At 37.3% G+C, this 12,427-nt stretch overlaps 1 protein-coding gene across 3 annotated transcripts in view; it reads right to left on the bottom strand.

Moving 5' to 3' along the window:
- The window catches only part of LOC108687219 (trichohyalin-like), a 31,845-nt gene that overhangs the window by 1,088 nt on the left and 18,330 nt on the right, over nucleotides 1–12,427 (bottom strand). For all 3 annotated transcript variants that reach the window (XM_018192878.1, XM_018192877.1, XM_018192879.1), the window contains 11 exons: nucleotides 12,181–12,333; nucleotides 11,909–12,097; nucleotides 11,594–11,733; nucleotides 9,122–11,345; nucleotides 6,900–7,157; nucleotides 5,042–5,229; nucleotides 3,745–3,799; nucleotides 1,516–2,431; nucleotides 822–1,435; nucleotides 299–459; nucleotides 52–199 (listed from right to left, as the gene is read on the bottom strand). In XM_018192878.1, coding sequence (XP_018048367.1) covers nucleotides 52–199; nucleotides 299–459; nucleotides 822–1,435; nucleotides 1,516–2,431; nucleotides 3,745–3,799; nucleotides 5,042–5,229; nucleotides 6,900–7,157; nucleotides 9,122–11,345; nucleotides 11,594–11,733; nucleotides 11,909–12,097; nucleotides 12,181–12,333 — 5,046 coding nt within the window. The remainder of the gene's footprint in view (nucleotides 1–51; nucleotides 200–298; nucleotides 460–821; nucleotides 1,436–1,515; nucleotides 2,432–3,744; nucleotides 3,800–5,041; nucleotides 5,230–6,899; nucleotides 7,158–9,121; nucleotides 11,346–11,593; nucleotides 11,734–11,908; nucleotides 12,098–12,180; nucleotides 12,334–12,427) is intronic.

Here is a 12,427-nt window from a genome sequence, read left to right as displayed (position 1 = left end):
ATATATATAATTATATATATAAGGAAGATTTTTTTAAATTTCTTAAATTACCTCTTCTCTCAATCTATCGAGTAATATTTTCTTATCAACTTTTAATTTCGCCGCTTGATCCGCTTGTGTCGGAGTTTGGATGCCTGAATGTTCCAACAAAGCTAAATGAGCATCCTTTTCGGAAAGGGCAGCTTTTAAAACATCACGCCTGTAAGGGAGCCAGCAATATTAAAATAAACTATTAAAAGTACTTATATTTGTACACATACACCCAACTGTTTTTTTACTTGTATATTGAAACACCCACTTAATTTGATGCAACTCTTGAAGTTGAACAGTCTTCTCCTGAGTCGACTGGCCGAGTTTCCCTTCGGTCTTAAATATCTTGTAAAGAAGTGGCTTGCACGTGATGCATTTCGTGGCTGAAACAGCTTGCATGACTGTGATTTTTTCCTCTATCTCGGCAATCTGATAAGATAATAGTATTTTTTTAAAAAAACATTCCAATGACTGTATCGATTTTTTCAAGTAATTAATTAAAAATAAAAAATAAATTATGCAATTAATGGTAATACGTTTTGCACAGATATTCAAGCGGTATAATATCACACAATGTATAATTATTTACAGATTTTCTGCAAATGTATTTTTTTTACTATGATTTTATTTACTATGATTATTAATTATTACATGTAAAATAAATAAATTTTATTTGAAATAATTATATTATATTATAAATGTTATGCTTATTTTATAATAATATGAATCGAATATGACTAAAACAATATGTATAAAACAAATTTAATATATTGTAAAGGTTTCTAACTTACTCTTCGGTCGGATTCTTTTCTAAGCTTCTTTTCATTCTTTAACTTCGCCTCAATCTCATTCGTAATTCCAATGCTCTGGCGAAGAGCCGCATCCAATTCTTCCAATTTATTCTCTTTATCCGCGAGGTTCTTTTTCAGTTGAAGCTCTATTTCCTCCTTTTCCTTTAGAGTGGCGATGAGTTCTTCAATCGCGACATCAATTCTCTCACCAAGCGATGTCTCTAAAGAATTGACTTCCATTTCTAGCTCCTGCACCCTCTCATTTTTTAGTCTAATTTCTTTTTTCAGCGCACTAATGATTTCCGTTTCATAAAATCCTTCTTCAATTTTGATCATCTCTTTTTCCATTTTCAAAATTTTATTTTGCTGCTCGACGATTTGCTGTTCATATCTTTGAATTCTGTTATCTTTTTCCGAAATATCATGTCCCATTTCCTTCATCTTTTGCTCTTTTTCTTGCAACCTTATTTTCAGGCTCTCCTCCTGTTCGTATTTTTGAATTTTATTAACTTCTTCCACGGCGTGCATTATTTCCTTTGTCTTTTGTTTTTTTTCTTCTAGTTCACAAGCTATTTCATTATTAGATAGAAAGTTCACCTTCGACAGGTCTCTGACTAAAAACAAAATAAAAACAATGATATAATTAAAAATTTTTAAACATAGCAAATTTCATCATAGTGAAGATTTCACTTACCTGATATATTTTCTTCACATTTTGACAGTTTTCTTAACTCAAAAATTTGATTCTCTAGCTGAACAATTCTGCATTCTCGATACTGCAACTTTCGTTTAAGGCCGTCGATATTATGCTCTTTGACATAATCCTCCAAATTCGTAACCATTTCCTCCAGTTCTATAATTCTCGCTTTATCAATTCCTGCATTTGTGAGATTGTTCTTCTGGATCCACTTTTCCATTTTCATAATACATTCTTTATCGAGCGATATCTGATACCGCAGATCACGCATCTCTTTCATATCCTCCTTGAGGAAGTCCTCGAGTTCTCGTACAGCATTCTCTAGTTCCACGATCCGTTTGGATTTCCTATTGATTCTTTTTTCAAGATCGCGCATTTTCTGCGCATCCACGTTTTTCCGTAGATTTTCTAGCAACACTATTTTCTGCTTCAGCTCAATAATGTATTGATTCTTTGCCTCGATCTCTTGTTTCCAAGACTCCTTCACTTTCATATTCGTTTTTTCATCGCTGTTATCCTTTTCTGAGAATTTTGTTGTGCTGTAATTTTTCAAGGAATTTTTTAAGGCTGCCACTTGCTGCTCCAGTGCAAGGATACGCCGATCCTTTGCGTTTAGACTATAATTTTCGCACGCTTTCAGTTGCGTTTCAATATTCTTGTTTGATATTCTGTCATGCCCATTAATGTCCTTTAGGCCCTCACAGCATTTCAATTGCTGCTCCAGCTGGATGATGTGTTGATTCATCGTCTCCGTCTCCTCCTTCCAAGATTCAATGTGTTTCGCGTCACCCAACGGGTCCTTACATTTGTTGTGTTCTATCTGGAGATTCTCCAACGTTCTTTCCAGCAATATGGCATGGTTCTTCGCCTCTAGTGCTTTTCGCCAAGAAGACTCGTCCTTGTTATCCTGAGACTAGCGTGCGATATGCGTACCGAAGCGACATTCGTTGGCAAAGTGGTAAAATGTACGGGATGGCGATAACGAAAACAAAGGTGGAAGCACAGAGAAGGAAATAGATCAAGATGAATGTATATGTATGTGTATGTGCATTTTTTATCTGTATACATGCATCGAGCGATACGAAGAACGCGAAAGTACATCTTCAAGTGATGAGATATTATCTTTAATCTTCATTCTTTCTTTTATCTCAGTATATTTAAATAATCATTTGTTAAATTATCTTTTTGCAATTCTTTGTTGTTGCCTTCTTTTTCTTCGCGTCTGCCGTTCACCATCTGATTTTCCTTTGTCTTTTCTTTTTTTTTCTCGATTTAAACTCGTATTTATATTTATATTTACGTGTGTGCATAAATATATATACATCTACATACGTATATCTTCCGCGGCCGTGTAAGTTATATAGTATGTATATACAGATGGATGCGCGTATATTTTATCTCTTGTGTATACGCCAGTATATAAGTATGAATATTTATATATATTTATATATATATATATATATATACAATATATATATATTTATATATTTATACATATGTATATATATTCCGGATTCTTCTTAATAATAATTAATTAACGTTATTGTTTCCGTTGTCTTTTCTCGCGTCGTCGTATTAATATGTATTTATAAGTTATCCTCTGCATTAAATTTATATTTATATATTTATATTAATAATTTTATCCTCAATATTTATATATTCTCAATATTTATATTTATATCAAGTTATTATTGTGTTATTATCGTTATTATCCTTTCGCTATAATTATTGAATACGTTAACAATGGTCGTAGCATTTTACGTAAAATAATTATATGTCTCGACGTGAGTTTTGTCCATTAATCCTTCGTTTAAGTTTCTCGTATATACGTCTATACTCGTAAAGTCTCGTTTATAATATGCAAATTGTACTAAAAAGAACGGAGAAGGCGTCCCCAACAAAAATCGACTTTAAAACAAGCTTTTTAGGAATCCGGCGGGTCCCGCCTATTAGCATCGTTCGAGAGAAAAATTTGTAATATTTTTATTTTATTATATTCGTTGTATTGTCAACGCAAAACCAAAAGGAAATACGCACAGAGGATATGCACGGCGATACGTGAAACATATGTGAATTTCGTATATATATCCAAAAGCAGCGTGAAAAATAACAGAAAACAAGTAGTTAGTAGGTTAATAAATAGAAGAAGAATGTGTTAATATAAATTAATTAATTTATATTTTTCTTATTATCAGTACTCCGCAAGTAAGTATGAAATATACTGACCTCTTGCTGTGCAGTTGTAGCTTGTTTCAACTTGGCTTGTGCGATTTTGAGTGCTCTGCGATGAAGAAATTAAGAGAATTAGTAGTTTTAGAATTAGTAGAAATTATTTTAATTTATTTCAAAATATATATATTTTTAAAAAAATCAATAAATAATTTATATTTAAACTTATTATATAAACTTATTATTGAGAGTACAAATTAGTTCGGTCAGTTAAAAAATACATTTATTTCAAAACAAAATGAATGAACAGATCAATTAAAGTATTGTCCATCGCTGCCTACTACTTTTTCCCATCTCTCAGGCAATTTTCGAATTTCATCTCGAAAAAATGACTCGTCTTTGGAGGCGATCCAATTTTGGAGCCAATTTTCGATTTCTGCGAAAGAAATGAACCGGTGACTTGCTGCATCCTTCAACAACCAGTCAGAACAATCAGAAGGAGCAATGTTCGAAGAACACGGCAGATGCGATAAAACATCCCATTTGAGCGTTTCCAAATATTTTTTTACGACTTTAGCGATATGAGGCCCAGCATTGTCATGAAAAAGAATAACTTTATCATGTATTTGCTCGTTTTTCCGGCCGTTTTTCTATGCACGGCTCAAACGAATCAATTGTAGCCTAGTTGGAGCAGTGTCACCATAAACTTCGACAAGCATTCTCGATGGGCTTCAGCCACATTTTTCTTCCAATTGAAGCAGAAAATCAAAACCTTCCACAAATGTTGCTTGGTTAACACAAAATTCGACATTTCAAACACAGTAAAAATCAAAGTTTTTGTATGAAATTCAAAGCGATATAAACTGCATATTATTAGCAGATGTTTAACTTCTCTGAAACCGCCAAAATCAGCTCTCATTAAGAACAATTCACAACAGCTGGAGCCATCTTTAGGGAAACGGCCCGAACTAATTTGTACTCCCAATAATAAATTTGTTTTTTTCTGTACAATTATTTTATCATAATATTTAAAAAATATATAAATAAGCAATTTATTTCACGTTATATTATGCTTATCTCTCGGCTTAGCGCCGAAACACTATCTCCTGATTTTTAATTAAGAATATCATATGAAATTGTGCATACATAGTAATGAAGAACTACTGTTTTATATCTTTGAAATATAACATAATATAAAATGAATACAGAATCAGTATTACAAATTAAAAGAGATGTTGGGTTGAAATGTCTATAACTTATTGTATTATACTAATAAAATTTAATTACATGCGCGTTCACCTTGTATTTGGCTCTAATTTAGATATATTTTCGTTATCGTGTTTGATATACTCACTCTTGAAGATCTCTGATCTGTTTCTCCTTTGAGTTTTGTTCCTCCTGTGTCATCTGCACGAGCTGCAATAGCCTCTCGGTCTCGGCGGCACTCCTGCCTGATTCTTCTTTTGCTTTTTCCAAATCCCTCTCGGTAATTTCGAGAGCCTTTTGCATTTCTGCTAATCTCTTGTCCGGCGCTCCGCCACTCTTAAATTGAATAAATTTAATGAAAAAAATCATTTATGAATTCATTCATGTTTAACAAATACATTTAGTAAGATTATACAGTGTTATTAATAAGAGAATGACTTATTTCTTTAAATAATAAAGTAATAATTTTTACTAAAAATAAAAATTAAATAAACTTAGTAAATATTGATATAGGATATGGGAAAAAGTTCGTGGCGATTTTTTAGTAAAATTAAAGTGTTTTTCTTAGAATATTGAAATCAATTTATTTAAACCAAATATGCTCCATTATTTTCTATAATATTTTGCCATTTTTGGGGCAGAGCCATAATTCCATCGCGATAGAACTTTTGTGGTTTCTGATCGAAAAACTGCTTCAAGTGATTTTCACAGGCCTCTTTTGTCTGTCAAGCTAGCTTTACACCATTAAGAGAGTTCTGCAGAGACCTAAACAAATGATAGTCTGAGGGTGCTATGTCAGGACTATACGGTGGATGCATTAAAATTTCCCAGCCAAGTTCTCGCAATTTTTGTCGAGTCATCAAAGATGTGTGTAATTGAGCGTTGTCGTGATGGAAGACGACACCTCCTATTGATTAATTCTCCTATTGATTAATTCTGGCTTCTCAATTGCTTGTTGTAATCTCTGCAATTGTTCATAGTAGAATTCGGAATTAATTGTTTGATTGGACGATAACAGCTCATAGTGAACGATTCCCTTCCAGTTCCACCACACACACACACAACATCACCTTCTTCCTCGTCAATCCAGGTTTTGCTTGCGCCTTCTCTCCTTTCTTTATCCACGATCTTTTTCTAATTAGATTGTCGTAGGTGATTCATTTTTCATCACCAGTTATCATTCTCTTCAGAAATGGTTCAATTTCATTCCGTTTCAGTAGCGTATCACAAATGTTAATTCGGTCATGTTCCTAACACTCAACTCGTGAGGAACCCACACATCGAGCTTCTTTTTGTATCCAGCTTTGTGTAAATGATTTAAAATTGTTTTGTGGTCGATGCCTAGTTTCCTGGCAATTTCCGCAGTGCTCACATGCTTATCACGCTCGACTTTTACCATGATTTCATCGGACTTTTTAATGATTGGTTGACCGGAGTGAGGTTCATCTTTCACGAAATTTCCAGCACGAAAGCGAGCGAACCATTTCCATGCTGCTGATTTTGATAAAGTATCTTCACTGTAAATAGCGCAAATTTTTTCACAAGCCTGTGCAGCATTCTTGCCTTTATCGTGATACTGCAAAATGTAGCGAATTTTTTTCTTATTTATTTCCATTTTCAAAATAAAATAACTTTTGATCCACTTCACCGATTTCAATCTTTTTCGGCTCAAAACAAAGGTTAAAATGTCACTTGTTAAACGCACGACTAGTGTTGCCGATGCGATTAGTTGCCGACTGCTGAGCATTTAATGCCATCTAGCGGGAAAAACGCTACGAACTTTTTCCCACATCCAATAAATTTTCTCAAATCCGAAATTAAAACTTTTGATGTTATGCTTCTATGTACGCCATAACTTCCGCTTTTCAATTAAATAGATTACAATATGGTCATTATAAATATTTGTAATTATATATATATATATACAACTAAAATTATTAATATTAAAATATTATATTATATAATCGTTTATATAAAAAGAATGTTTTGACAAACAATATAATTACCTTTTGTAATTGTTGCTCCAGTTGATCCATTCTCGCCTTTCTCTTTTTGAGATCTTGGTCGAGATTTTGGAGCATCCTCTCCTTTTCCTCTATTGTCCTAGCTTTCTGATCTACGGTCTTCGCTCGTTCTTCCATCTGTCTTCTCTGTTCGTCCAATTGTCGTCTTTGATCTTCCATCTGTTTCCTCTCTTGAATAGTATCGGCACCAGCTTTCGCGGCGCCAGCTTGGAGTTTCTTGTTCGCTTCGTGCAAATCCACCTGCATTTAGAAAGGAATCAATTGTAGCACATCCCTCGTACTTTTCCTCGCATGCATAACTTATTAATTTGTTTCTGGATTAGCCAGAAAATCAACTGCGAGACAAAGAGAGAAAGAGAAGCTGATGTGTGCTGTAAGAGCTATGACTATTCCAAAATGCAAAACCGACGACTATCTACTGTGGCTTAATGTATTGTTAATGCCATAATTTGATGGTATATAAACTTCAATGTCCAAAGTGCAATTAGATCATAAGACTACACACTAACTCTCAGTATTCCTATTTTTATGAATAAAAATCGATTGATATTTTTATTTTTTCTATAACTGATTATTAGAAATTACATAAAATTACTGCACGTAAAATAGATTTTGTGGGAAGATTGAGAGCTGCGTTCTATCGACCAAGTGGTCGACGTGAACAAAATTATGAAGGCATGAAGATAAATAATAATAATAATAATAATGATGATGATAATAATAATAATAATAATAATAATAATAACAACAACAACAACAACAACAACAACAATAATAATAATAGTAATAATAATAAAATGAATCGCAACACAGGCACTCTTTCATATCTAAATATTATATAATATATAGTGAGATATGTATATACATACAGAGAGATATATTAATTGTAATAAAAACGTGACGAGAGAGAGTATAATATAAAACAACGTATATACCTACAATGAGAAATATATGTGAGCAAACGCTCGAGATGCACCAATTATAGAGAGGAGAATACCGTTTCTTTGAGAGTTCTCTGACATACTTTTATAAAGGTTTACATCCTTGCATGCTTTTTACACAGAAGATAATTTCAGAAATCAGAGAAATAAAAATATGAAGCGATACTTCCTCATCTTATTGATGCAGAGCATGCTTTTCAACATAAATTTTTTTCACTCCTTGCTGCCACGTTTAAACGCGACATAAGCGCAGCCATAATAATAATATGACTAAATATAGTAATAATAATCGGGAAAGAGAGAGAGAAAGAGAGAGAGAGAGAGAAAGAGAGAGAGAGAAAGCGAACGAACAAACTATAATCAATTATTTTATTTTTTCATTGACTTATTTATCATTCCATTTCTAATGTCTGTGTTCAGACAATTAATTTTTTTATCTATGTGCCAATTATCAGTTGTTCTATATTTTTGCGTTCGCTTTCTTTATCATATAACAATAATAATCACAGGGCCATTGGGCAACTAAAATACAACAACGATAATAATAATTAATAATAATAATTAACGTTGACAGTAATAATAACAATAACGATAAAAACCAACAGAGACTATATATATAATCATAACAATAAAAACTTTGAACATATATTCTGATAGCAATGAGCGACAAATAATAGTGCTTGGAAATATTGTCTGGAAGAAAGGAATTAAGAAAGGAAAGATCGTTGTTGGAATAATGATCTTCTGATGAAGGGAGCGTTGCACTGTGCTGCGGATATCTGCTTGCGCACATGTATAATGTACAATAAGTGATATGTGCGCACGTGAATGGTGCAGCGTGTCTGGTTGATCCCGAATCACGCATATTAACACACATATATATATATATATGTATATGTTTGTTCGTTACATATTTTTTTCTGGCGGCGTGTGTGACAGTCTATTGGACGCGTCTGTCTTCAAATCGAAGAAGAAGAGAAGAAAGAAGAAGAAGAGACGAGATTTATCATTCTGCTTTTTCAATAATCGATTCGATTTGCACATTGGGGGATATTTTTTTGTTTATAGAATGCGGGCAGAGTGCGCAGGATAGTAATGATAGTAATGGTAACAGTTGAGGTACTGATGGAGATAGTGATGGTGCTTATTATGGTGATAATTGGTGATGTGAATAGCTGAATTGTGAACTGTCGTCAGCAGTGCGAGCGAGCATGGCGTGAGGCCGACACGTGCGTCGGAACCGTCGCCGCTGCGGCTGCTAACCTGATTCTTTTCCAGTTCCTGGCACAGCATCTCGAGCTGTGCCTGGAACCGCTCGCGCTCCACTGTCGCCTGTTGAATCTCCTCGCACGCCCGATCCAGCTCCTTTCTCAGCCTGACGACCTCTTGACCGTTCTGTTGTGCGGGCTGTTGTTGCTGTTGCTGCTGCAGCTGTTGTTGTTGTTGTTGCATGGTGACCTGCATTTGTTGAATCTGCTGTTGATGTGCATGCAACTGTCGTTCCGTCGTTTGTATCCGCTTCTGCAAGTCACCGGCCTCACGCTCAGCAGTGTCTGCCCGCTGTCGCTCCGTCTCGCATAACTTCCGCCACTGCTCAAGCTGAGCCGCGTCAGCCTGAACCGTCTCGGTGCCGCGCGACGCCAGCTGCTTCTGCAGCTCCTGCACTCGCTTCTCTGCCTGTTCGGCGCGTTGTCGCTCTTTTTGCTGCGCCTGCTGCACACTCTGTACCTGCTGCTGCAGCCGTTGTACTTCGCGCATTTGCGCATCAAGTGCCTCCTTGGCAGCGCGATCGGGTGTCTGCGCGTGGGCTCGCTGTTGGAGACGGCGGGCCTCTTCGCGCTGACGCTCGAGCTCAGCCTCGTTCGCGCTAAGCTCCTGCTGGAAATTGACCAGCATTTCCTGCGACTTCTCCAGTTGTATAACCAGTTGATCGCGCTCTACCTGCAACTGCTTTGCGTCTGCTTCCCACTTCTCCTTCATCTTTTCCGAGTGTTTCTCTCGGTTCTCCAAGATTGCTGCCATCTTGTCGCGTTCACGTTGCGCCAGCTGCAGCTCGTACTGCATCCGGGCAAGTTCTTCGTTACCAGCGAGTTGCTGCTGTTGCTGTTGCTGCTGTTGTTGTTGTTGCACGCGGCGCAATTCCTGGCGTAGCGCATCGCGTTCGTCTCGCAGCAATTGCACATCTGCGGCGAGACGTTCAAGTTCCTTCTTACTAGCCTCGGTAGTTTCCTGATATTTAGCAGTTTGCAGATGTGCTTTTTCGAGCTCTTTTGCGAGTCTGCCAGCCTCAAGTTCAACCTGATCACGCGACACGATCGCCTTGTCCAGACTGGCTCGTAGACGTTCTACTTCAATACTTGCGCTTTCGGATCTCGTCTTACCCTCGGTCTGCATCAGCCGCTCCAGCCGCACAATCTCGACACGTAATTTCTCATTGTCTGCCTCGAGCGCATCAGCTCGTATCTTCACCTTGTCATGTCGATCGCGTATCTTCTCGGCTTCGATTCGCGCACGCTCGATCTCCGAACGATTGCGTTCCTGCTGTGCCGTAGCCTTGCCGGTCTCATCGCGCGCCCGCTCGAGCTGAAGCTGCGCCTCATGCAGCTTCGCCTCGAGCTCGGCGTGGTTCGACTGCGTCCTCTTCAGCTCGGCCTCACGGCCTTCCAATCGCTCGCGTAGTTTATCCACCTCCTGTTGTAGCCTACTACCTTCGTTTTGCCACTTTTCTTGCTCGTACTGGTATTTACCTCGCACGCCTTCCGCACGCTCCAGATCGGCGCGCAGCCTCGAGGCGTCCTGCTCAGCCTTCCGTGCGCGTTCGAGTTCCGCCAGCGCCTTCTCCAAACGGTCGCGTAGCCGCTCCACCTCCAGCTTCGCCCACTCGTGCTCTTCCTTCTGTCGCTCCTGGTTCTCCTGGTACTTGCCGAAGCGTGTTGCATACCTCTCGACCTCCTCGCGCGCGTTCTCCGCCTCGGAACGCAGTCGTTCCGCCTCACCCTGCGCCTTTCTCACCTCTGCCTGCTGACGATCGTGCTTCTCGTACATCTTCTCGATCTCAAGTTGCATACGCGCAAGCTCCTCCTGCGTCTTCTCCGTCGCTGCCTGCGCCTTGTTAAGCTGAGAGTGCGCGCGCTCCAGCTCAAAGCTGATGCGTTCGTTGTCGGCCACCAACTTCTCACGCTCGTTTTGCAATCGTCGCAGCTCGATCTGTGACTTCTCGTAGCGTTCGCGCACCATTTCGAGATCTACACTCAACCGATCGATGTTCTCCTTTGACTTCTCCTCATGCTCTTTCGTACGACCGAGTTGCAGTGCCGCGCGATCGTACATTTCCTGTACTCGAGCTAGTTCCTCCTGAGCCTTACGCGATTCCTCACGTGACTTGGTTGCCAACATCTGCTGCTTCTCCGTCTCCAGCTCGAGTCGATCCTTATCCGCCTCCATAACATCAATACGGTTCTGAAGGCGATACACTTCGCTCTGCGATCTGTCATATAGTTATAAAATATTTAGTCTTTGTTTTGTTTAACTATAATTTATCTATATAAATAATTTGTGAAAATTTCATCGATAATATTTGAAATTAAAAAAAATTAAATTAAATTGTTTTAAATATCTTTATTCTTTATATCTACTGTAATATTGTAATATTGTAATATTGTAAATCAGTTATTAAGTCATGTTATGTTATACTCGAAACAATTAAATCTTTACAATTTAAATAGCCAGTATTACCTATCATATTTTTCCAACATTTTTTCAAATTCTTTGGTAGTGTTTTCTCGCTCTTCATGAGCTTTGTTCATAGAATACTGTGCCTTCTCCAGTTTCTCCTTTAAGATTTGGATTTCAGTCAGCGCATCATCTCGTTCCAACTGTTTCATCACAATTGAGAAAGAAATTTCAATTTTCTTATAATGTAATTTTTATGTAAAATAACATCAATGTTGGCTAATGAAATGGAATCTGTTTCATTCATATATCAAAATTATTTTAAAACAGAGATAATATCATTTATTACTGAGTCACTAAGGAGCTAATTCAACTCACCGTTAATTTCTGATGAGTATTGTGCGCTTTCTCCCATCTCTCCTTTACCAAGTCGAGTTCTGAGAGTACATTCTCCTTCTCGCGTTGCATCTTGGCTATCTGATTCTGCTGGAATTCTATCCTCTCGTGCATCTTCTCCATCTCTTCCTGGAAGCTATCTCGTTCTTTCTGTAGTCGTTGCATTATAATCTGACAAACAATTATGAAGGAGTTACTAAATTATTGTTAAATTTAAATCTCCATTAAAATCATTTTTAGCTAATTGCGCTCACCTGAGCTTTTTCGTACTTGTCCTGTAATCGATCCACATCAAGTTGAATCGCCTCCCGCTCTTTTTGCATTCTCGTTGATTGTCCCAATGCTTTGTCAAGCTGGCTTTGCAGATTCTCGAAATCGTAGTTCTGTTTTTCTCTTTCCATTTGCATCTGTACAATTATTATATAGCGTATGTTAACTGTACTTTAATGAATCAATAATTATTAAGAACAGTAACAAAACATTAAAATTGATGTCATTTAT

Source organism: Atta colombica, unplaced genomic scaffold (assembly GCF_001594045.1).
Source record: "Atta colombica isolate Treedump-2 unplaced genomic scaffold, Acol1.0 scaffold202, whole genome shotgun sequence".
In the NCBI taxonomy this organism is placed as follows: domain Eukaryota; kingdom Metazoa; phylum Arthropoda; class Insecta; order Hymenoptera; family Formicidae; genus Atta; species Atta colombica.
Note: the sequence above shows the minus strand (reverse complement) of the source record. Positions and strands in the feature narration are given on the sequence as shown.